We start from the raw sequence: 26,856 nt of genomic DNA, 5'->3' as shown, positions 1-26,856 counted from the left end.
ATGCTCTCGCTTATATTTCTTGTTTCATGTAAATTTCTTTTCTTAGTGTCTGCACGTGTTCCTTGGAGACAGTGGGTATGCCTTTCACTTACTTTGTGTCATCCTCTCCCTCCAGTGCTTAGTGCAGTGCAGGGTTCCTGATCACTGCTGAGTAATTATAAACCATTGACTCACCTGTGTTGTGTAGAACAGACATTCTGATTCTGGGTAGACTCAAGGTAGCAAACGTATTAGGTTATGTGGAACACTCGGAGGTTATTAGGATCTTGGCAAGCATGAGTGTGGCACAAAAGTTCATGAATAATGCTCTTGAATGGCAATTGCAACTGGAACTACCAAATTCCCTGAAAAGCTGGTTTAGGGGTAATAATACCAACATCTACTTTTATGTAGCTCTTTGCAACTCAGAACTTAGTTAATAATATATTACTTGTTTTAATGTCACTAAACCCTGTCCACTGGTCAGGGCAAAACTCTGTTCTCAAATGAGAAAATTGGAGTGCACAGAGATAAAGGACTCTGTGTTTACAAAATGGGTGAGTGGCAGAGCTGATGTCTGAAGCGAGGCTTTTTGCATCCAAATACAGTGCCCTTCCCATTACTCCACACTAACATAGTGGACTGCTTTTTTACATAATAAAACTCTCTGGGACAAGAAGGACCTGCAAATGTGTTTCTCTAAATAAGAGAGATGGAGAGATAAGGAGACGATCTTAATTCAAAGTATGATGCATTTGTCAAATAGTTTCTTCACCTGGACATTTAACGGTCCCTTTCCAGTATCTGGGTAAAGAAACAGAATGTAGCAAGGGGACAAGAATGAGTCCTCTTTAGTAAAAAGAAAGGGTTAAAATTTGTTCCTTTGAAAGTTTAAGGTGGACAAGGATCCTGAATTATCTAGACACCAAAAACTAGGCTGAAAGTCTGTATTTCCTCCCTATAGGGAAAAAGTGAAGGGGTGTGTGTCTGGGAAAAGGGTAGGGAGGGGAGAATAAGTCTCTTTCCTTCTAACAGCCTTTCTTTAAAAAAAAAAAAAAAAAAAAGGGAAAGAGAAACAAACGTTTGTTTCTGTGATTAAGCCCCATTTATGTTTAAAACATAAATGAAATCGGGACAGTTCAAGGCACTGAGGCGCGTGTTCTGATTTGGTTGTTTACTATCAATCAGACCGTTGCTTGGCAGACACTGGATGGTTATGAGCCTGAACAAGCTGAAAAGGGGCAGGAAAAGAAGTGGAGGCAGCATTCTTCCTATTTAAAGCTGCATCGCTTGAAAAAAGTTTTCGCAGACTGTGCCGGAGCTGGTGCTGAAAAAGGGGGTTTTCAGAGGCTGCCCTGGGGCTGGTGCTGAAAGAAGAGCCCACAGCTGACTTCATGGTGCTACAATAACCTTAGAATCTACTTTTCACTCCCAGGAGGACCCACATGTCTAATATTTAGACATGATGGCAAATTGGGTGGAAGCAAGACCTCTCCTCATTCTTACTATTTTATTAGGGCAATTTGTCTCAATAAAAGCCCAGGAAGAAGATGAGGATGGTGAGTTTGCCGTTTGCTTTCCTTGTGGTGTTTATTGCATAGTTTGGGAAATAGGTGGAATGTTAAGCCTCAGAAAGAGCATGAAGAGGAGGTTCTGATTTGAAGTTGAGAAGGGGGCTGACAGATTTGCACCTGGGAAACAGCTCGGAAGACAATCGGGATGTTTGTAAATCCGGAGCTTCCACATCTGCGGTTCGAAGAGTACACTACTGAATATTTCTGGGAAAGCCTAGGATAAGTCCTTTTGCCTGAATGTGGAGAGTGGGAAGTTTAAAAGCAAAGGAGAGTGCTTAAAACAGAGCACTAAAGGCACTTTTAGTGAGAGGAGTTCTGTTCTGTGGGCTGGAGTTTTCAGAGCAAGGAGAAGTCGCAGCAGAAGCAGGGTAGGGTGGAGTCTTTTTTGTACTGAACTTCAGCTGCTTCATAAAATTCTTTGTTTAGAAAAACCTCTGCAGCCAGTCTGATAACTGATTTTTTCTTTGTTTTTGGCTCCTTGTTTTTCTCTCTTTACAGACTTCTACGTCTTTCCCATTTTCATTTGTGATCTTACAATCACTTTTGCTTTCTGAGAGGCAGTCTCGTTTCTTTCCCCATGGCAGAAGTTGATAGAAGCCAGATTTCTTATTTTCCCACCCTACTGACTTGATTATAAGGACAGTGGTGGTTCCCTGTTGGATGGCGGAAGGCAGGAAATCCACATGCCTTATATAATTTATTTATCAAGGAGTATTTTATTGGCGTTATTCATTAGACACAAGTTTCCTTTCTTTTTTTAAAATGTGAGACAAATCTTGACTGGTTATCGATTTTTTTTCCTTTGAAATTTGCATATGTTAGGGTTGGGTTCTGTGGTATGTTAAGCAAAAATGCATGGCTGCTATAAAATATAAGAAAATATTTAAATTGGTTCCACTGATTATTAAATCCTTCCCGTCCAGGCCTGAAGTTTCAAATACGGACATGTACTGTTTCATAATAGGCCATTATAGATTTTCATAACAATTTAACATCAAACTCAAGCTTTTAAAACTTAGCATATTTATTAAACTTTTGTTATTGTCGTTCATATATATTTTTGTGTATATATACACATATGTATGCGTGTATATATATTTTTTAATACCTGCCTCTGTGTATTTTCGCTCTGTAAATGTTCATAAAATTAATATAGAGGCCACGAGGTATAAAAAGGATTTAAAAAGTGAAAATAAGAATCTGGGATGAATACCCAACAATCCGTCCAGAGTCCCATAGAGGGGGCACTTTCTAAAATCTTGGATCTTTTTATGTTACTTTTTATGTTTTTGAAAATGAGACAATTTATAAAAGATGAAACTTCTTCAGTTTCCTTGTAATGTTGTGAAGAGCATGTACAGTTTGGAAGGGTTGGGGAGAAAATTTAATAGGAAGTAGAAGTCAGGAAAGGGGAGAAGTAAAATACAGAAAAATTACAATGGAAATAGAAAAATCTGAACATAAAAGAAGTAGTTGATTCCCCTCCCCCACCAAAACAACCAACAACTTTCTTTTAAAACTTAATTAACACAACTTTCCTTGTTAATATATTTTAAAATAAATAACTTACATTTATAAAGTATGAAAATAATTGAACATGTAAATAAATGTTTCCTATAAGCATATGGAGTAGGCCCTATGTTAAAAGACTTTCTCAAATAGTTGTAATTACATTGTAGGTGCTTCTGAAAAATGAGCAGAGTTCAATTTTCCTTAATACTAATTTACATAAATGTTAGGAATGTGAGACTTGATGCAAAAAGTCCCTGATTCCATACCAACTCTGCTCCCCCCCAGTATAACCAAACAGCATAGAAACTGGAATTCCAAACATTATATTTTACAGAAAAAGGGTAATTGCTTTCATACGTATTATAAAAAATAAATTCTTCAGTTTTATAACTCAAGCTAAGAGAATATATGTAATAAAAATTCAAAAGCAAAAGAAAATAGTTATGGTCCTAATTAAAGTTGATGTAGAAAAGAATTCCAGAATCCAGAATATTCGGAGCTACATAACTTGTATTTACTTACCATGCATATTTTGGTTTAAGTTATATTGTGTGGTACTTGGCAATACTTTTTTTTCCCTGTTCAGGCTTGTCACAAGCTTAATAGAAGTGTCAGAATTTTGAAACTCCATGTGATTTTTAAGTTTGGGGAAGAGTAAGTTCAGGTAAATGTTTTAAACTAAAGAAATATCTAAGGCACACATGCAAAACAAGTATGTTTTTCAAATTTTAGCTCTAAGTCATATAATGTGGTATTGATTTTGTGTGCAAATATGTCCCCTTTGAGGAGACCTATTATCATATGTAAGTACATATTTGTGAGCTTTTATTTTTTTCTTTTCAGGACTTCAAGGTATATTTTTCTTCTGTTTGACTGTGATTATTTTTACTGGAAATTTAAAACATATTTTACTTAGTTACACAGTACCTGTCTGATAAAAATACTTATGAATGATAAAAGAAAGTAAATAAGTTTTAGGCTGTTTAGGCCAAAATCATTACTACTTCTCACTAAATTTTAAGAACTGAATTGATTTTTTAAATTCATAAAAATGAGAAAGTTTGAGAGTTGGGCTAACTTTAGTTGAGACTAGTAAGTAAAATTAAGTAACAAAAATGAGTTAAGGTGACAAAATCAGCTTTTCATGAGTTTTTTTGTGTGTGTGTTTATTAGGGGGGTGCTTTGAGAGGTTCCCCATTTGTTTTTTGTAGGAGAAAATACTAGTGCATTTATAGTAATTTTTATATTCCTAAATAAAGGTCTAACACCTAGTGAGCTTATATACATTCTTGTTATTAGAAGTGGACATACTTAATCTTGGAAAATAATCTCCGATATCAATCATTGATTTCAACAACACAGAAGAAATGGAGAGAAGGGAGGGTGCAGAAATGTACCATCTTATTTCCAGAGACTATAAATGTCAGTGCTTCTCAGAGGCACTGAGAAGGTAGGTAACATCAATAAGTGAAGCAAGCGAGTGTTTGTACGTCAACAGGAGACGGTGGGCCTGTGGAGAACTGAAGATGCATGCCCACTTGAAGACAGTCTCATCTAATGTTTTCAGAAAGCATTGCCTAAGCCGAGTGCAATATATTTGAGTGCCAGGTTTGGCTCCTGGACCATAAATTTGCAACCCTCTGTGGCAACCCTACACTAATATCCTGGACCCAAGCCAACTTCTGATTACTAAGAGATGAGGGGCTCACAGTCCTTTCTATACCATGGTCTCCTGCATTTTTATTATATTACGTCTACCATTTATCTCATTGTTAAAATACAAATATGAAGAAACTAATGCTTAACACTCAGCAGTACTTGGATGGGATGATTTTAAAGGAGGTACAGAATACAAATACATAGCTTGAGATACTTTTCACTCATAAATTGTTTTAAACTCTTTACTACTGGAATAGATACTTTGAATCATGTAGGCTATGCAAACTTTTCTTTTATAGTGGATGTTTTAATCTAGGTCTACCTGCATATAGCAGAATGCAGTAGTTTAAACCAAAAAAGTGGTTCTTTTCCTTATATAAAATAAGCTTCTAGTTAGGTAGTGAAAGGCTGGTATACAGCTTTTAAGTCATCAGGGATTCAATTTTTTGAATTGTCTCTACAAAGTCATCAGGGATTCAATTTTTTTCTACAAAGTCATCAGGGATTCAATTTTTTTCTAGCTCTCTCATATCCCTAGGGTACAGTCCTTGATGTTATGTTCCTAGACAGCTGCTGGAATCCCAGCCATTATATTTACTTTCCTGGCATCTGGATAGAGAATGGGAGACAAAGGCTGTGATTCCCTCTTTTTTAATGGAGACTGTTAAGTCATCATATCATTTCAACTTACTTGAAAGTTGGCTAGAATTTAGTCATATGGTCATACAAAGTTACAAGGACTGCTGGGAAATGTAGTCTTAGCTGGATAGCACTGGCAGTGTACTCTACTGAACAGAGTTACATTATGAAGGATATAAAAGGGAGAATAGCTATTAGGAGGCAACTATAATCCCAGCCACAATGAGCATAATTGTCAACTAGTGGAACAGATCTGGTTTCAATGGACAGAATATAGTTGAGTAACCTGATTTACCCTGGTTATTGTTCACTTCTGAGCAGACTACAAAGCCAAGAACACGGGATGGCACTTAAATACTAGGTTGTAATTCTTTGCAATTCTTTCCTTATTCTCTTCAGATAAATTTAGAAGTACCTATAACTTTTATTCAACTTAGAACGAGGCTTTATTTTGAAGAGTATCTCTCTATATATGTAGATTGGTAGATTGATAGTTATAGTGAATTTTTATATTGACAAATGCAGTGTATACTTTGGCCATGACTCTTTAAGTTTGTTGGTAAGCGATCCACAGATCAGTGTTGAGCTGGCTGCATAAAGAATCACGTGAAGAGCTTGTTGCCAATATAGAGTCTAGGCTCCCTTTGTTTCCAGATATCCTGATTTGGTAGATTTGGATGGGATCTGGGAAGCTTTCAGGTGATTCTGATTCATGCTGGTGAACCACTGTATTAAATCTGTACCTAACACTCTTGTCTTGATATGACACCAATTGGCTTCCTGTTCTAAGGCTACACACTGTGACTTTGGCAATAGCTTGCTATTCTAGTCTTTCCTTTCACTTATAAGGCTGCTTAATTGAAGTTTGTATATAAACCACTGCAAATTCACCATCATTTCTGGAAAAGCATCTCAAGGCCCAAATCCTCCTCATGGCAGGTTAGGTGAATCATTCTACTATGCAAAGGACACAGACTATTAAAATGTATTTGCAGGTGAATATATAGTTTTCTTTTTCTCTCTTTTACTTCCTGCTCTTCACACTTCTATCATATCAACACAGGCCTAAAACTCATTGTGTTGATCATTCTAGAAATGCACATAATGCAGTATGTAAAGTAAAAACATAAAGAGAAAGCTTTGTTTTGAGAGGAGGAGGCTTAGAAGACTGAAGTCATGTTAATCTATTTTTTTCTTTTTTTAATCAAACAGCTTGCTCCTACTTGAAGGATAATTCATACATCATCACTTAGCCTTATATGGAAATTCATAAAATATTTAAAAATGGATTAGTCACTTTTTGACTAATTTTTTTTCTCTGAGATTACAACATTGAAAAGTTTAGATTTACACATGAGAGATATAATGATAGTAGGAAAGAAAGACTAAAATTGTTAATTATTAATTGACCTATTGTGTACATTTTGGCAAGTTGAACAAGTTCATATAAGACAATGGAATGGTTGGAACATATGGACCGTTCAGTTTTCCTCTAAATTTCTTTCCATGTAAATTTCATGTGGCTTTTTCTAAATTTCATTTAAGGCTGAAGAACTGTTATATACAAAGAGTATCTATCCTTGGCATTTGCGTGAGGGGTAGTCTATCCAGTGGAAAATTTTGCCTTAAAGTTGTTACATTGCTGGCCTTAGTGTTCTTATTTTATTGATATGTTTACAACTAAACTCCTCAACAGAAATCAGGATGGTTCCATCGTATACTGAGTATATTCTCTAAGGAACAGTATATCAGGGACGTTACAATAGCACAAGATTTTCCTTACTCATGTGTTGCCTTCTACAGAGAAGGCAGTAATATTAACAATATTAATAAATTAATATTAATAAATAATGAACTTTGTCCCTATCAGCTTTCTGGTATAATGTTCAAACTCAAAAATGTTTGTATGCTTTTTTAAAAAAAATTTAGTTTAGATCTGAGAAGGAGGAAGGACTGTCTCACAGTTGGTTTCCTTTTTCTTTCTTTTCTTTTCCTTTCTGGGTGTCTGCTCAATCAGAATTATAAACTCAGTTTCAAGATGACAGTATTCTCGGTGGAAACATTGCTTGCAACATAAGCATCACAGCCTTGTAGTCTATATACTTTAGTAAGTAAAGTAAGCCACAGTCCAACCATCATTGGGAGAACACCTTAGTTCTGGTCCATCTCTGCTATTTAGCAGTCTTGCTACCTTTACAGTCCTTTAACTTTACCAAACCTTTGGGTCCTCATCTGAAACTGGAGAATTTATACACACTCCTGTTAATCTGATGGGACTCTTGGAAGGGTCATTTGGGAACTTTACCTGAAGGCACTTTTAGAGCACTTAAATGAGACACAGAAAGTGATATTACAATCTGATTTCAGTCATCACAGATACAAACCTTGGTGGTATATTTTTTACTTTTGCCAGTTTTTTTTTTTCCTGTGATTTTTTTTTTTTTTTTTTTTTTTTTTGCGGTGCACAGGCCTCTCACTGTTGTGGCCTCTCCCGTTGCGGAGCACAGGCTCCGGACGCGCAGGCTCAGCGGCCATGGCTCACGGGCCCAGCCGCTCCGCGGCATGTGGGATCCTCCTGGACCGGGGCACGAACCCGTGTCCCCTGCATCGGCAGGCGGACCCTCAACCACTGCGCCACCAGGGAAGCCCTCGCCAAATCTTTGAATATGTTTTGAAGAAACTTCCAGATTTGTTCTCCTTCTGTACTTTGTTTGTTCTCCATCTCCTGGAGGAAGTTGCTCCATTAATCATGCTCTCTTTTCCATAATTCCAACAACTTCCTTTCTATGAGCTCTTTCCCCTTAGCCTGTAAACAAGCTCACCTTTCTCCCAGGGTCTGTGTCTGCCTCCCACCCTCTCTTTATTCTTAGCCCAGCTGCTTAAAGGAGCAGAACAGTTTTCTGTCTGCCTCCATGCCCTCACTCATCCCATGCACTCTGACTTTTGCCCCCTCCATTCCACTTATGCTCTTCTGGTAATGTGTGATGTTACAGTGGGCTCCTTTCACCTACCATTGACCACTCCAACTTTCCTGAAAGGCGGTGCTCTGAAGATTCTCCCTCTACCTTCCTGACCTTTCCCTCTCAGCTTCATGGGCTCCTTCTCCTTATTTATCCCTTAGCACTTTGTTTTCTCATAGGATTTTGTCCACTGGTCCTTTCTGTATATTCTCTCCCTAGAGTATCTAGGAATCTTACTTGCAGGGTTTTGGTTAACAGCTAATTGCTGATCATTCTCAAATCTCTCTCTCCAACCCTGACCTTCCACATCTACTTCAGAATACCCAGTTTCCCACTGGATGGTCCATAACCACTTCAAGTTCAGTGTATCCCAAACTCAATTCATTATCTTCCCTCCAAGACAGGATCATCTTTCTCATGTATTCTTTTTTTTTTTTCTTTTTAACGCGGTACGCGGGCCTCTCACTGTTGTGGCCTCTCCCGTTGCAGAGCACAGGCTCCGGACGCGCAGGCTCAGTGGCCCTGGGTCACGGGCCCAGCCGCTCCGCGGCATGTGGGATCCTCCCGGACCGGGGCACGAACCCGTGTCCCCTGCATTGGCAGGCGGACTCCCAACCACTGCGCCACCAGGGAAGCCCTCTCATGTATTCTTTATGTCAGTTAAAGGCAAGATCATCCTACCTGGTTATTCAAGCAAAAGTCTAATCAGTCACTAAACTCTACCATTTTACCTGCTAAATATTCCTCATATATACCTCCTCTCCCTCTCTACTACAAATGCCTAAGTTTAGGCTCTCATCATCATATTGCAGTATTACTCTAATTTACTGCAGTAACATCTAACTTTGTCACTTGCCTCCCATGTGACTACTTCCCAGCCACACCTATAGAGACCCCCTCTGTTGCCACTGTGATATAAAACTAAAATCTGATTACCTCATTACCTTCCTTAAAATCTTCCATTGACTCCCATATCTTGAGGAAAGAATAATGTTCAAGCTCCTAAGTAAGGCATACAAGACCTTCCATGATCTGGCCCATTTCTAGAATTTTAGTCACAGTCACTATCATTCTTTGCCTCAAAATAGAAATTGCCTGTAGTTCTCACCTCTCACTACACACGTGCACACACATGGTTCCTTTTTTTAAGTCTATTTCCCAGGTTCCACTTCATGTCATAAATTTATTTTATGTATTAAGTATATGATAGTTACTCCATGCATATATGCCAATGAATATTTTTGAAAATCTAAAAAATATCTCTCCCACTATTTATTCATTCAAATATGAGTGAACTGATTTCAAATTCAGGATTTTCAAATTATATTTGCGTATTCTTGAGCAATTTTCTTGATGGCTCTATGTCCCAGTGCTTTTGTCTATAAAATTAGAATAGTAATATTTACCTTAAATAATTATTTTGAAGACTATCATGTATATAAACCACCTGCATAGTAGTATGGCTCCCAACAAATACTAGGAGCTCATCAAATGATTATTGATATCATTATCCAACATTATTATCCAGTTGATATTATTATTCCATTACTATTTAGTAGTATAGCAATAATAATAAATGCTTATTGGGTAATTATAAGAACCAAAATGTTAGATGTTATGGAAAAAATCAACAACTTTTGCTCTCAAAGAGATTAAAATTAGTGTAAACTTAAAATGCAAATTTTATTTACTGTTCTACTATGGTCATTTGGACAATACCTCAGTATTTTCATCTAAATCTAAATAGGCTATATTGTAAGCCCATTTATAAATTTTACCCTTCAAATAGCAGAGCTTTATTGTAGCATCTTCTTGTGTAGGTTTATATGGGAAAAAACAAAGGAAACAAAAAGCTCTTTCCGTTGAATACTTTCTAATGACCCTGTGATTTGAAGCATCACTGCTGCTCTCCTGTTTCTCACCGCCACAGCATTTCATTCTCTGTAGTCGTTCCCAGGATGTAAGCAAGCCAAGCACGATCCGTTCCATGCCCCAGTGCTACCTCATGTCTGTCTACCAGCTCTGTCTGTTTCAGAGTTTATTTTCTGAAAATATGATAGTCATAAAAGTCTGTAGTAAAAATTGGAAGCTTATTTTCCACACTGCATTGCCCTGTGTTGTATCTGGAATGAGAGGAATTGCTTCACTGCACAGGGATTTACAATGCAGCTCACAGGACTATTTGGATACAGTAGAGGGAGTGACTGTCTTTTCTCAGACTTTGCAGCAAGTCTTTTCATTTTCCAAAGGCTGCTGGTTTCTTCACTCCCTTCGCTCCCAGAAGATTTTTGTGAAATTGACTCCAGAAAGCAGAAACTGGTGTAGGATGTAGGCACATTCTTTATACTCACACTTTCCTTACTTTGCTGTACTTTTCTTTCTTCTCAGTTTTTCAAACTTAAACAGAATGATGGGTTTGACTTGGCAGGAGGTGTGCACATGGAATTTCACCAGATAATTAGTAGCTATGAATTCCTTTAATTAAATCTTTGTTATTCAGTATAGCTGTTCTGTGGCTGTCAGCTCTAGAGTTTTTCATTATGGAATTTTAAAGTATGGGTGCTTCCCTTAGCAAATACAATTTATTTATAGAGATTTAATATTTTCATTTCATTTATTTTTTTTTAGTATTTCTTAAATAGCAGTTATATACTTATTATTTTCTCCCGAGGGAGAAGAACCTATCAGATTTATTTATGCTAGTTTGAAATTATATTTAAATTTTTCTTTTTCATTCTTTCCAGAGCTTTCTATTGAAGAAATAATTAAGTTACAGTTTAATTCAGAGCATTATGCTTCTCATGTTAGTGCTAAATTTTTAGCTAGAGTTTCCGGTAGGATGGACTGGTGGGTGAACAGTGAGGTTAACTGGTTACCATGGGAAGATGAACTACAAAGAAAAAGTTCCTAGTTTTCTGGTCTTTGGCTAAAAACACAAACCGTCTGAAGTTTTATAAAGAAGGCTTATACTTTCATTTGAGAGGGCAGAAGGGCACTGGCCATTCTAAGGCAAATGAGTGATTCTGATATGAGAATCTTCTTTTATGAGTTTGTACAGAAGAAAAGAAAAGGAGACTTGGGGGCAATGAAGGAGGAACAACTGAACATTCCATCAAGAGCTTGTGTTTAAGCTTTCAGGTGCTGCAAGTGTTATGTCTTTCTGAGTGTTCACAAAAAAGCACTTCTTTCTCCAGCCCTTCCCCATTTCCTCTTAAATCTTGATCTCTACACATTAGATTAGGCATGTGTTTGTCTGTATTTTTATTTTTCTCCCTTAAGCACAGTAAAACTGAACTGAATTTTGCTGAGAAACAACTGATAAATTCCTGAACCAGCGGAGTGCTTATTAGCCTGGGAAGATTTCAGGATACTTTGAATCTGTTTGTTTTATTTTTTTAAAAAGTAGGCTAATTCCTTCATGTAGAGAATGAATCAAAATTGAAACAATTAGTTCTAAAGAGATTAATCCGTGGATACATTCAAAGTTCCATTGGCAGTGTTTGTGTTTGGGTATGTGAAGGATGATGAAATAAAATTAAATCAGTATTTTGTGATAATTAAATTAGTATTTTTATGGTATTTTGGTATATTCAGAATATAAATATTTCATAAACTTGCCAGAGCTATATTCACCTGAGCTACCTTGTACCCCTTCCACATCTGTTCCATGTTGCTAAAGTCCCAGGAGGGTAAGCAGGTCCAGTTTTAAGAAAACAGTTTTGAAGTAGGTGACTTTTAAATTAAATTAAATGTTTTTTTAGGGAAATACGCTTTCAACCTCCTTTCAGTTTGAAGGAAAGGCATTCAGGAATCTGCCTGAGAATCAAGGTCTCACACTGAAGCTTTATCTGCATGTCTCCTTCCCAAATTTGGTTCAAATTACAGAATTTTTCTTCCAACCTGACCTCCTATCAAAACTTACCTGTTTGGTGTCCTCTTCTTCTCTGCTCCTTGGGAAACTAGTCTACAACACGTGCCCTCTCTAGTCATTGTTCCAGTGCACCCTTTAAAAAAATATTACTCCTTTGTAATTGAGTATATTATATATGGTAATTTGCCTTGTATGATTTTTTTCCCCAATATTCTCTGGCCATCAGGATCAGCTGACATCATAGCTCTGGGTGAAAGTCCCAGTATCGGATGGACTCTACGGCACTATAGGTGGATAAAACACAGCTGTCATGGGCATCCTGTATTTGTCTGTGGAGGGTTCTACAGTCAAGACATTAGAATCACTTCAAACCTATTCTAATAGAAACTGAAAGTTGCCTTAGTATAATCAAAATGGAAATTTGCCCACAGGATTCCGACTGTTTCTGAAGAGGACTTCTGAGTTTCTTCAGGATAGAACCATGTGATTGTGCATCATATGGAAAGCATACATGCATGGGAAGATGGGTTCTCTGTGGGTACACAAGGATACCAATTAGCAGTTGGCTCAGATAGCCTCATTGAAATCATACATTAAAATGTAAGGCTCCAATCTAATGTGGGGCTCCCTGACCATTCCTGTATCATGTCTTGTGGGATTTATTTTGAGAATTTTAGAGAGGTTGGGGAAGTTCGTGATATCTCTTAATTTTTGTTCTTTGATTTCTCTAATTTTTTTGTTTACCCTATATTCCTAAAACATAGTCATTTTAGAATGAATAAATAAATAAACACAACCACAATACTATATCTCTGTTCTTTTGAGCTAATGGCATAGATACTCGTAACTAGGCCTATAGGCTGTAGGAATAGGGCACTATCTCACAATGAGATTTTTTAATTCTGGGAAATTCCTTCGGTTCCCAATTATTACCATTTTTCTACACTTAGAACCTTTAACAGTGAGCAGTTTCTACATTTAGAACTTCTTCTTTTCCATTTACTTTCAAAAAGCAATTAACAGAGCCTGGGTGTTTGGAGTCTCAAATTCGAATCCTGAGTTTGCCATTTGCAACCTTGTGACCTTGAGCAAGTTACTGATCTTTGAGATTCAGTTTTCTCATCTGCATATTGAAGAATTGAATTCAAATTTTGATGTGGGGAGCAGAATCCCTGGGACAGAACAGGGCCAGGAATGGGGGAGAGGAGTAGAGAGAGGTATAATTGCGAGGTTTGAAATGGCAATAAGGAATTTTTTTTTAATTTCATGTTTTTCCCTTGGGCCAGGCCTGTGCTCAGCTCCAGATTATTCACAAAGCAAGTCAGGAAAAGCAAACTGGCACAACTCCTGAAAGTTATACTTTGGTATTAGGATGCATTTTGCAAATTTAGTGGTACATATACTCGTTTACTTTTATTCTTTTTTTTCTAATATAATGATTTTGGCAATTGTTTGCCCATTTGGTTCAGGTAGAGTTCAAGAAAAGTGAAACTATGCTCAATACATAAAACATTTGTTGGGCTTCCCTGGTGGCGCAGTGGTTGAGAGTCCGCCTGCAGATGCGGGGGACATGGGTTCGTGCCCCCGTCCGGGAAGATCCCACATGCCGCGGAGCGGCTGGGCCCGTGAGCCATGGCTGCTGAGCCTGCGCGTCCGGAGCCTGTGCTCCTCAGCGGGAGAGGCCACAACAGTGAGAGCCCCGCGTACCACAAAAAAAAAAAAAAAAAAAATTTGTTTACTTTCTTGATATTTTCCTGGTTCAAGACAGACTTATTTGGACCCTGGCAATGTTTTTATGAGGGATGGCATGCACCTCCACCTGGGTGGTCAATGCAGAGGAAGGAGCTCTCTGAGCTGATTCAACTTCTACTGACTCAACATAGCAACAGGGTGCAAAGAGCACTGGCCCTGAGTCAGACAACTCCAGTAAAGTTCTGACTCTTTCCTTATAAATTCCTTATAATGTGTTGGAACCTTAATTTCCTCATTTATAAAACAGGGATAATACTTTTTATTTTGCTACCTCACAGATTCAAAATGAAGAATTCATGATATCTGTGGAAATTCTGTGTCAGGTTTAAAAGCCTCGATAAGGGTAATGTTATTATTTTAGTATGATTTACTGTAATGAAAAGTTAGATGAATACAAATAAATGTTTTATTTTAGGTAAATGAGAATATTTGCAATCCAAAGGAATATAAGACTCTTCATAGAACTGAAAGAAAGCAAAATTAGTGGGGTTTTTTAAACCTTGAATTTCAGAGAGTAAAACACCTTGTTTACATACATATCTATCTAGAAAACTCCCAAAGCCCCAAAATAGGAATTAAATAGGAAAAAAATGAGAATAGAGACTTTGACTTGAGGATAAACAGAACAGATGGAAAGACAAAACGTGATTTTTCTAATATAACTGGACTGCAGTCTCTCTACAAGCAAAAATGTAGCTTCCTGTCAGAAGGCTGAATCCACTATTATTGTTACTTTTTCCCTATTCATCTCTCATCAGGAAGCCTGTCTCAAAATCAAAGTTAAGCTCTAAGGGCCTGTTTGTAGCATGGTATCCCTTTTCCCTGGGTCAGAAGGTGACTTTGAGCCAGAAGTTTAAACTGGTGATAAATGGCCACAGCAATCTGAGCCAAGTGTTTAGAAAAAGGCTCCATCATCCCTCAAGCCTGTCTACTTTCTGGTGTATTTTAAGACTCTCTACTTGTACAGAGAGAAACATGCAGTTAACGAGATGAGGGCCTCAACTAAATAGACTGTTTCTTTCTTTCATGAATGAATTGTTGAAATAATTCTAAATGAAAACTAGACCAGGACACAGGAAATGTGCATTCTAATTGTAGCTCTATCATGAACTAACTTGGTGATTTTGTGGAAGTGACTTAAATTCTCAGGCCTCAGTTTCCTCCTTTGTAAGACCTGTGGTGTATTATCCAGGGCCACTTTCTGCTCTGAAATTCTGTGACTATAGAAGGTTTACATAAACTTACTTCACATAGGTCAGATTTGTGCTATACCACTGTGAAGAATCTCACGTATGCCTTTTGGTGGGTTGAAGCATTATGCATAATTTCTGTAGGTAATATCTTTCTGTACTTTTAAGTTAGGATTTGAAGTTTTGATCCAGGTTTCTAGTTATTTACCTGACTCATGGTTCATTTAAGAAACACAACTTCCAAAATGATCTGCTTTTCAGTGAATGGCTTTACAACAAAGTTTCTAGACACTGTTGTAAAAGGTGACTGTGAAAAAAATTCAGAATAATCTGGGATTAAATTTTGTAGATTTCAGATTAATTTTGAATTTCCCAGTTAGAAAATATGTAAATGCATTCAGTGCTGTGTTACACTATTACAACCATAAGACTTGGTGCTCTCTAAATATTTTTTGGTGGGATGGTGGTCAGAGGTTAGTGGCATCCTAGACCCTCGCCCTTAAAGCTGATGGATTTGTCTTTGCAATGAAGATACTGCTTACTTTTCCTGACAATCTGCTGAATGTACTAAATTGCTATTCTATCTAGCCTTTAAAAAAAAAGGAAGGAAGGAAGGAAGGAAGGGAGGGAGGGAGGGAGGGAGGGAGGCAGGAAGGGGAATTAAAAACTTACGAGCTTTACCTGAGGAGTAGATCATGAGATTGTCGTGATTGTTCTTGATTCCTTATTTTATACTTGTTCCTGAGCCCTTATTTTTCTTTGCAATAATGTTTGTTGGGAGATATGTACATGTTTAGTCTGAATATTTAGAAGGTTTGATTTATTCCATTGATATTTCTTGAGCACAGAACTTTTTGGAACATGCTGCTTGTCTCCCATTTTCTTCAGGGAAAATGAGGGATATATTTTTGTTTTTATTTCCCACTTTTCCTACTTCACTGATCCTGATTTAGTCCTCTAAACATTTATGTCCCCAAGTCCTGCTAGAATTTCACTCCCAGGCATTATGGATAGAAAATAGCCTTTTTTAAAAAATGTCTTTACTAGAAGTACGTGTGTCTAATTCGGGCATATGAAAAATTTAGATTAAAAATCTGACAAGATTTTAAAAAGGCACTCACAAATGCTCACATTCATGTAAAATCAGAAATGCCAGTGGGAGAAAACTGTCAGGTTCTAGGTTAATGGACTCTTTGATAAATGAGATATACTCAGTCATCTTAAAGCAGGTGACAATAATTTCCTTCTTTGGGGAATATAAATCCCATTCTACCCTCAAAAACCATTATAAAACTGTTTTAGTGACATTAGAATTTGCTTCAGATGATTCTGAAAAATTTGTCTTTTTTAAAAGAAATAGTGCTCTGATCTCAAGTGATGATGATTTTGACTTGCTTTTCTATACAGGGCAGTATATCCCCACCCTGCAACCTACTTTCATTCCTTCATTATTCATTAACCCAGTAAATATTTACTCAGTACCTATTGTAAACCAGGCCCTTTACTGGATGATACAGAAACAAATATTTAGTCCTTGCCGACACACAGCCTGAGAGGTGGAGGCGGGATGGGAGGCCAGGGAAGGTCTCAGAGGAGGGAGCACCTGAGCAGTCATTCCCCTGCATTCACCCCATTATTTCCTCTATCTGTATTCCAGCCTCTTCTTCACACATCCACACCCTTCAAATCATAATCAAGTCTGGTGTGTGTCATCTTTGAAAACTTTTGATTATCCCAGATATCTTGCTCTTTTTCTCTAAACTACAGCACTTCTCCTTTCTATGACATATTTAGCACTCAATAAAACCTTTTCTGCATCGCCCATTGTTTTAGTTTTACTTAATAAATGTCATTGATCTCTTACTTATGTCATATGCTCCTTGAGTGTAAAGACCATTTCTCAAACCCAAAACGTCAGATACAGATTCAGTGCTATGCATATAAGAGGTTTTCAATAAATGTTTGTGATCAACAATTTGAACAAAATATATTTCCCTTGATGGTTTAAAGTCAAATGCCTTCTCTCCATTGATTGTCAGATTGTTGCCTAATTACATTATTCAATCTTGCTTGTTTTTACGTACATAGCAGCAAACTTAAAAAAATGGAGCCGGCTTTTACGTATAGGTTAGCTGTATTTAGCGCCTTTTTGGGTAAATCCTCATAAAAATACATACTTCAAAGCACACTAATTGGCTACTATGTACAAACAAAAGTTAATTTTATAACTTACCCATTTTATTTATAGTGATTTTAGTCAGGCTATAAGGATGCAAAGATGATTGACACACTCTCCTGTATTTAAGGGGCATCCATAATGAGGGGAATAGACATATGAACAAATAATTATAAAACAATATAATAAATATGATGAAAAAGAATGGCATAGGAGTATTCAGTTCACCTGTGAGAGCAAAGGTTAGTTTCCTGGAGGAGACAGATCCAAAATATAAGTGATGAATGTGCAGTAACCAGAAGAAATGAGACAAGAGGAGCAAGTAAATAGCATGTAGATAGGAAAAAATATTTGCAATACTCAGAAGTGTTATTTAACATTGTTTTGCAGGAAACTACAAGTACTTTGATGCTTGGAGAATGGACCGTGGGATGATCTCATTTATTATTAGAGATGACTTTTTTGGATAATTTATTACTAATTATTTAAAAATTCAGTATTTAATAACAGTAGAGACAGTGGGTGTAGACTATTTTTTTTCTTTCTCTATTTATTAAGCGACTTAATTGTGAAGGGAAGAAGAGATATAGGACCATAGTTAGGTAGAGTCAAGTGAGGATTTTTGTTTTGTTTTCAGATGACGGGATGGGATGTTCACAGACTGAGAGAAAGAGTCCCATGGAGGGAGAGATGTCGAAGATACAGAAGAAAGAAAGGGGGAAAAGATCGATCAGGATATAGGAGAGGGCAACACTGGGTGTAAGGGGAGAGGAGTTAGCCTCTAAAAGGAGATTGGCTGTTGTATCTTCGACATTAGATGCGGGAAGGCAAAGATGCGGTTGTAGCTTCAGGTGAAATAAATACGTTTGGGGTACAAGAGGTAGGGGTGTGATTGTTCATGCTTGAATACATCAAGTCTTTTTATTGCCTCAATTATTTTAATGCCTCAATCATTTTGATGCATCAATATTAAATTAAAATGGAATCAATTTAATTTAAACAAATTATATATACTGGATGTCCTTTGAGACCAGTTGTCTCACCTATTGCTCTGTTTGTGCTAGCATCATGTGAAGATTTAAGTTATCAGTAAGTCATTTGTTTTCATTGTGAATGTTGGTTAAATATCAAATAGTTGCTCAAAATGCTTGCATCATGATACATGATGTTTCTTTTTCCAACTGGGCAATGTGTTGTGCTTTTGGATAGTCAGGTTCAACCTTCCATCAGTCTCTAACTCCCCCTGACCCCCACCTCACCCCCACTAAAAGTCAGGTGTTCCTAAATCACAACGATAAAAAAAGATTCACTTTTTCATAGGCAAGGTTAAGGTTTTCTGTGCTGTCCAGTGGTCTATATTCAGTTGACATTTATTTGTAGAGTTTTCTGCCTCTATTAGTAATAATATCACAGTAGATATAAGTAGGATTGTACAGTTCACAAAGTACATTCACTCATTTGATGTACATGTAAAACCTAAGCACCTTCGATTACAGATGAGGAAACCGAGATGCACAAGGGATAAATGATGCAGCAGATGTTGGATAGAGATAGAGAACCTAGGTTTTCTGGCTCCCAGTCCAGGACTCTTTCAATTGTATCTCACAGAGAGAAGAAAAGGAAAAAGGAAGACAGTTTTATTTATCAAGAAGAGCACTCCACACTACTATATAAAAATCATTTTTATTCAGTGACAACATTCTTAGAGACTTCAGTGAGACAGACAATGATTAGGGAAACTATAATTCAATCTTGTAGAAGCTTAGGTTTTTTTTTTTTTTTAGACCTGGAAGTTACAGATTATCATGAAGAACTATAGTGAGGAGGAAATAACCATACAACTTTTAGTTTATACAAATAAAATTTTTTACTTGAGGTGAAATAGGAAACCTTGTAACCTGGAATCTGCATAGCGATGAAAACAAATGCAATCACAGGTTGTGTTACAGGGCAAGAGCCAAAAGGGACGTTTGGAAAGAAACACTAATGCTGGTTTAGCATTCAGTGAGATCCCTCAAATTATTAGGCTTTCTGACCTGGCTTTATATACTGCACTGATTATAAAATTAATGAAACCATCATTGGCCAAATATTTATTGAGTGCTTCCATGATCCCTGAATCCTAAGTGCCATGTTAAAAATTGGAAGTAGAAAGAAGGATAAGAAATGATCTTCATATTTAAGAACCCCAATATGAGAGATACAACTAGTTATGTACTTTTGTGAAGAGAAATGATGGATGTATAGGCACCAACATGCATGTAGACCATCTTAAGCTGGTTTATAAATTAATGAATGGACTTGAGGATATGGGAAGGGGGAAGGGTAATCTGTGACAAAGCGAGAGAGTGGCATGGACATATATACACTACCAAACGTAAAATAGATAGCTAGTGGGAAGCAGCTGCATAGCACAGGGAGATCAGCTCGGGACTTTGTCACCACCTAGAGGGGTGGGATAGGGAGGGTGGCAGGGAGGGAGACACAAGAGGGAAGAGATATGGGAGCATATGTATATGTATAACTGATTCACTTTGTTATAAAGCAGAAACTAGCACACCATTGTAAAGCAATTATACCCCAATAAAGATGTAAAAATAAATAATAAATTAGTCAAAAGTTATAAATATCAGACATCTGAACCAAACTTTTTTTTTTTTTTTTTTTTTTGGTATGCGGGCCTCTCACTGTTGTGGCCTCTCCCGTTGCGTAGCACAGGCTCCGGACGCGCAGGCTCAGCGGCCATGGCTCACGGGCCCAGCCGCTCCGTGACATGTGGGATCTTCCCGGACTGGGGCACGAACCCGTGTCCCCTGCATTGGCAGGCGGACTCTCAACCACTGCGCCACCACGGAAGCCCCGAACCAAACATTTTTAAGGGGAAGATCTGCAATGAAAATGCTTATTTGCTAAGAAAATATTTTTCTTCCTGCTATAGTACATTTTTGGTCAAAACATTTATAAGAGTTTCCATGAAGGTAGTTACAAATGAGTTAAAAATTTAGTCACCTGGGCTTCCCTGGTGGCACAGTGGTTGCGAGTCTGCCTGCCGATGCAGGGGACACGGGTTCGTGCCCCGGTCCGGGAAGATCCCACATAAAAAATTTAGTCACCTGCAGAACTGTTCTACCAATTTGTGTAAATGCTGCCATTGATAATCACTAAATCTGCCAATAAGAAATATTTATTTGACTTCTGTGTACCAAGTCAAGTGCTATGGTGCACTTAACCTATATATTTATTAATAAATTAGGAAGTAGAATCCTTGATTCCTAACCATGGGAAGTTTCTAATTTAGTTGGAAAGTAAATACTTGAAATAATTAGGCTAAGAAATAGGATATGTAATATGAACTAAAAATACATTAAACTTTTCAGAATATGCCTAGAGTCAGTTCAGGAGAGGGGAAAATCAGCTGGAGTTGTCAGGAAATGAGTGAAGGTTTCAGAGAAGAAACAGACTGGAGGATATAGTGTTGTGGAAGCTATCAGAAGTGTTCTAAAAAGAAGTCAGTGGTAATTGTGTGTATCACAGAGATCCAAGGGAGGGGTGATGGAGAAAAGCTACTGGATCTGGCAGTGTGGAGTTTCCTGTTCACCTTTGAGAGTGGTTGTCCAGGCAGTAAACAACCAAAGCAAAATTTCCAGAGGTCAGACATTTTTTATATTCTAATATACTGATTTTTGAACTAATTTTACATAGTAGTCATTTAGGTCATATATTTAACTAGATTGTACTCAGCTAATTTTAGTTCTATGTTGTTTTCTAATTCTAAGGAGCTACTGACTATTATTAATGAAATGATAGATGTGATCTGTTGGCGTTTCCATTATGTTAATATTTTTAGTGCTAGGAAATGTTTATGATGCTGGTGAGGTATTATACAAAAGTAGAGAACTGTGATCAATGGATTAGATAGAGAGCTGCATAAAATTCTCTTTGGCTTGATGATATTTAACCTTAATGTGATAAGAATACTTGTTGTTACCATAAAAATAACAGAAATTTCCATAAATTACTCAATAAAGTCATTACTATGGAGTCAGTCATTGCACATATCTTCAGCCATTGCTGTGCTGATTCTCAGAGACTCATCTATTAATAACTGGTATGATTACCTAAAAATTTTGACTTTCTAATTACAATTTAGCAAACAGTTATTGGACCCTACTGTGTTCCATGTAGGGATACCACAGTGTATAAGACACGGTCCCTGCTCTCATTGAACTCATGGTCTATCTAGAGAGAGAGAAAAACAAGAACATACAATGGGAATGTTTTAAAATTTAATTGTCACAAATAACATATTTTTTCTATTTAGATCAAGAAAAAGTCATGTATATATAACTGACATCAGATAAAAATTGTTTATTATTTCAGTGCTTTCACTGAAGGTAAAAATATTGTTTCTTCAAACCAGGACATACCAGAGGGAGTAGGGCATTTTGACCCAACTCTTGGCAAAGTTTTATTTCAAGCAAGAATACCACAAAATATTTAGGTCCACTGAAGAATTAGCCCACATTTTATGTCTGTCATCCAAAGCTCATTATATTCCAGACTTCCTATTACTGGTATGTGTGAAATACACTTTAGACAATAGCCTAGGTTGGGATTCCATGTTGTTTACTGTGTCCTGTCAGGTGGGCAGAGTGGTGCAACTAGCACTTCCTTTAGCATAAGGAAATAACAGAATCCCCTGTTTGTGATTACTGTTCAAGATAATTGATGAAATTGAATTCCTGTTCTTTTTGGACCTTTTTACTTAAATGTCCTTAGCATGCCCTGTTATCTCAATGAATATTTTACATTCTTCTACACCACTGTATTGTTTTAACTTTTGTTTTGGGTCAAGCTTCCAGATGTGTTATCATTTGTATATGCTTTAATAAACATGGAAGAAACAAATTTAAAAAAGAAAGCAAATTTACACAACTTTCACTTTTAATGTGATCTAATAGTTTTAGCATTATTTGTATTCAGATCTTTGTATATCTCAAAAGCTCATTTAGAACATGGTGCTGTGCTTTGTGATCTATCTATCTATCTATCTCTCTAATTTTCATTAAATTGTACAGAACATTTAGCTCCTTGTTTCATTACAGCCTGAGTGCTGAGGGCTATCCACTGGGAAGATGAGTGAAAAATATATACATAGTCAAAGCTATTACATAGTCATATTAACAGTTGCTTAGGCTGAATTTTTCCATTTTGTTACCAGATGTTATTTTTCATCTACCATGGCAACTAATCCTCCATCATATTTCCACTATTTTATTGCAAATTATTAGAGTAACTTAATAGACCATATGCTTATATTCCCTAGTGCGAATTAACACTGGATTTTGCACTAGCTATTTGGAAAGTTTCAGAAGATAATGTTAACACTGGCAATTTAATGGAATTTATTCTTAGATAACAGACTCAAATATTTAGCACAAAAGCATAATTGAGGCACATCAATATATATTTTGGGGTATGCAAAAGTAACATTAATTTTATTCTATTAGTGCATCCATGTGTGATAATGTTCTACTTATATAATGCCTATGACTCATTGGGGGCAATCTCTCCAACAAAGCAGGATAGCCAGACTCTTTTTAAATGAATACATGAGGACAAGACCATCAATATGTATCAGAAAACTGAGTATATTTGAAACTTTCAAGTACTGACAAGTCCTTATAAAAGGAAAATATGTTGAAATGAAGAAATAATATATTGGTTTGTTTTCAAATGTAATGTAAATTATAATTTTATGGTATGTTTTATTCTTGTATTTTTAAATTCTATAATCTTCAGTATACACAGTCAAAAATCATTCTCTAAAAGGGAAATTTAGAATTCACTTATTTAACAAATATTTATTTTTATTCATTTATTTTTTAACATCTTTATTGGGGTATAATTGCTTTACAATGGTGTGTTAGTTTCTGCTTTATAACAAAGTGAATCAGTTATACATATACATATGTCCCCATATCTCTTCCCTCTTGCATTACCCTCCCTATCCCACCCCTCTAGGTGGTGACAAAGCCCCGAGCTGATCTCCCTGTGCTATGCGGCTGCTTCCCACTAGCTATCTATTTTATGTTTGGTAGTGTATATATGTCCATGCCACTCTCTCACTTTGTCCCAGCTTACCCTTCCCCCTCCCCGTATCCTCAAGTCCATTCTCTAGTAGGTATGCATCTTTATTCTCGTCTTGCCCCTAGGTTCTTCATGACCATTTTTTTTTTTTTTTTAGATTCCATATATATGTGTTAGCATACGGTATTTGTTTTTCTCTTCTGACTTACTTCACTCTGTATGACAGTCTCTAGGTCCATCCACCTCACTACCAATAACTCAGTTTCATTCCTTTTAATGGCTGAGTAATATTCCATTGTATATATGTGCCACATCTTCTTTATCCATTCATCTATTGATGGACACTTCAGTTGCTTCCATGTCCTGGCTATTGTAAATAGAGCTGCAATGAACATTTTGGTACATGACTCTTTTTGAATTACGATTTTCTCAGGGTATATGCCCAGTAGTGGGATTGCTGGGTCGTATGGTAGTTCTAACAAACATTTGTTGAGTGCAATGTGACAGACACAATTCTGTGGCTCTGGGAATGCAGCGATGAGTGGGTCTCTGACCACATGGAACTGGAATTCTATTCCAGGGTGTGGCTGGCAAATAATGGCTCTCCAAAGAAGTCCATGCTCTAATCCCTGTGACCTGTGGATATATTACTTCACACAGTAAAGGGGAATTAGGTTTATTGATGGCATTATGGTTGGTTATTAGCTGACTTTAAGAGAGAGAGATTAACTTGGATTAACTGAGTGGGCCCAATGTAATCACAGGATATTTATAAGAGAAAGAAAGGAGACAGAACAGATGCAGTCAGGGAAGATGTGATGACTAAGGCAGGAGTCAGAGTCAGAGAGAGACACACGAAGATGCTACATTGCTAGTTATGAAAATTGAGGAAGGGGCCATATGTCACAGAATGCAGGTGGCCTTTAGATGCTGGAAAAGGCAAAGCAATGGATTCTCTTCTAGGGCCTCCAGAGTAAGCACAGCCCTGCCGACACCTTGAGTTTAGCCCAGTGGGTCCTATTTCAGGCTTCTGATCTCCAACACTGCAAGATAATAAATTTGTGTGGTTGAGACAGTAAATTTGTAGTAATTTGTTACAGCAACAATAAGATACAAATTCAACAATATAAAAGTAGAAGAGGGAATTGAAAGAAAGAAAGAGAGAGATGGCAACGTTGGATCAACTGGCCTGTGGTTGCTGGCTTTGAAGATGGAATGGATCCATGAGTCAAGGAATACAGGGAGCCTCCAGAAGCTGGAAAAGGCCATGGAATAAATTCTCTACTAGAGTCACCAGAAGGAATGCCAAAACCTTTATTTTAGTCAGTGAGACCCATTTGGGATTTGGGATTTCCAGAACTGTAAAATAATATTGGTGATGTTTTTAAGCCACTAAGTCAGTGATAGTTTGTTATAGCAGCAATTGAAAATTAATACAATGGGATAAGACAATATATGAGCAAAATATGTCTTTTAAAAAAGATAATTTCAGTTACTAAGTGGCAAAGGAAGTAAAACAGAGTAGAGTTCTGAAGCTGTGCTGGCCAGTCTAATATCCACTAACCACTTGTAACGATTTAAATTTAATTTAAATTAATTAAAATCTAAGTGCTGCTACTGTGGCTAGTGACTACTGTATTGGACAGTGCAAATAATAGAACATTTTCATCATAACAGAAAGTCCTCTTCGACAGTGCTGTTCAGGAGAGCTGGAGAGTGATGCTCCTTTACATAAGGTGGATTTAGTTTGTGTAAAAATCTGAATGAGAAGAAGGAATTGGGCATGTGAAAGGTGAAGGGAAGAGCATTCCTGGCAGAAAGAGCAAAATGCAGAGCAATACGTGCTATAAAATAAATAAAATATACGGATGGGATGTAGAGCACTTAAAAACCTCGTAGTGTGCTTTAGAGACATGCCTACCATTTTAAGTACCCATTAGGCCCTTCATTCATTCAGCAAGCATTTACTGAAAGCCTAATTTTGGGTCAGATTTTATGCCAAGTAACATATATGCAAAAATGATATGACAGAGATGCTAAACTCATGGAATTCACAATTTGGTAGAATTCTCCTTTTAAAAATTATGGTTCGGGCTTCCCTGGTGGCGCAGTGGTTGAGAGTCCGCCTGCCGATGCAGGCGACACAGGTTCGTGCCCCGGTCCGGAAAGATCCCACATGCCGCGGAGCGGCTGGGCCCGTGAGCCATGGCCGCTGAGCCTGCACGTCTGGAGCCTGTGCTGCGCAGCGGGAGAGGCCACAACAGTGAGAAGCCCGCGTACCAAAAAAAAAAAAAAAAGAAAAATTACGGTTCATTTTGATGGCTTCAGAAGGCCATTGATTCTAGAGGCAGAGAGTTAAACTGCAGTTTTGCATTGTTCTAGGGAGGGTGAAGGAAGAGGGAGACAGTCAGGATTGCCCTGATATGCTGGGGACTGCCCACTTGTCCAGTGTCAAAGGCATCTTCCTGGTCATTTTGTGGAAATGATTTATCCCTGCCAAAAACACAAATCATATCAGTGGAAGAAGCAGAAGTAGGAATCATGAATTTTGGCTCCCCTAGCAAATGAGAATCATCTTCAGTAAAATTTAAGTCCTTCTATTAGTAAGTCTTGAACTAGGACTTTATCTTGATAGTGTATTTTTGTTGTTGCTGCTCTGTATTCATTTCATTGTCCTTTTGCAGTTTATATTAGTGATATTGACTTTCAACTGTCATGTTTTATAGGGTAAAAAATAGAGTTTCTGGTATGGTTGTCTCCTTTAAGGAATCCAGAAGGTTTTGTGTGTGTGTGTGTGTGTGTGGTGTATGCTTTTTTGTTTGCTTGATCATTTGTTTTAATTTTTTCTTTTAAAATGATTTTACTTTAGGATGCTATAATATTGACTTATAAAATACGTCATTATTAAGTTGATAGAAAGTGCCAGAGTTTGCAGTCAGTGGGTTACAATTTTCCACAGCCAGGGAATATTGGAAAATTGTTACTCAAAGGTAATGTGGAATCTCAGGGGGTCTATATGGGTACTACCTTTTAAGGCAAATGCATCTTACCAGGGAAAGTGATGGAGGATGAGTTCCAGATGTTGAAATGCTTGTTTTGGCAACTGCTCCAAAAAACTGCAGCATGTCCTGCCAGAACAACCAGAAAGGATGTGAAGCACTGATGTAAGAGGGATTAGGCACATGGAAGCAAGGCAAGAAGAACCCAGAGAGTATAGGTACAGGGAAGATAGTTGAGCCAAGAGATCAAAATTTGGTGCCCCATTAACTGCAAATAGTAGCAGTATGTCTGCCTCTGTCCTGGGATGCACACACAAGCTTATCGCTGCTGTGTACCCCACTTACCCCTTCCTGTACCTTCATTATCTTTCCTATAACTATTTTTGTCAATATGTTAATCAGGAACCTCTTCCTGACTAATATGTTTATTAGATATCATGGGGTTATTAAAACCT

The 26,856-nt window shown here is 37.3% G+C and overlaps 1 protein-coding gene across 1 annotated transcript in view; it reads left to right on the top strand.

Moving 5' to 3' along the window:
• Nucleotides 1–716: 716 nt before the first annotated feature.
• The window catches only part of LOC309963284 (collagen alpha-2(V) chain-like), a gene marked incomplete at its 3' end in the record, with an annotated part of 71,649 nt that continues 45,509 nt past the window's right edge, over nt 717–26,856 (top strand). Inside the window, exon 1 of the mRNA XM_082841583.1 lies at nt 717–1,538. Within this exon, the coding sequence (XP_082697709.1) occupies nt 1,442–1,538 (97 nt within the window). The 5' untranslated portion in view covers nt 717–1,441. The remainder of the gene's footprint in view (nt 1,539–26,856) is intronic.

This window comes from Leucopleurus acutus (genome assembly GCF_964270905.1).
Source record: "Leucopleurus acutus genome assembly, chromosome: 6".
Taxonomy (NCBI): domain Eukaryota; kingdom Metazoa; phylum Chordata; class Mammalia; order Artiodactyla; family Delphinidae; genus Leucopleurus; species Leucopleurus acutus.
Note: the sequence above shows the minus strand (reverse complement) of the source record. Positions and strands in the feature narration are given on the sequence as shown.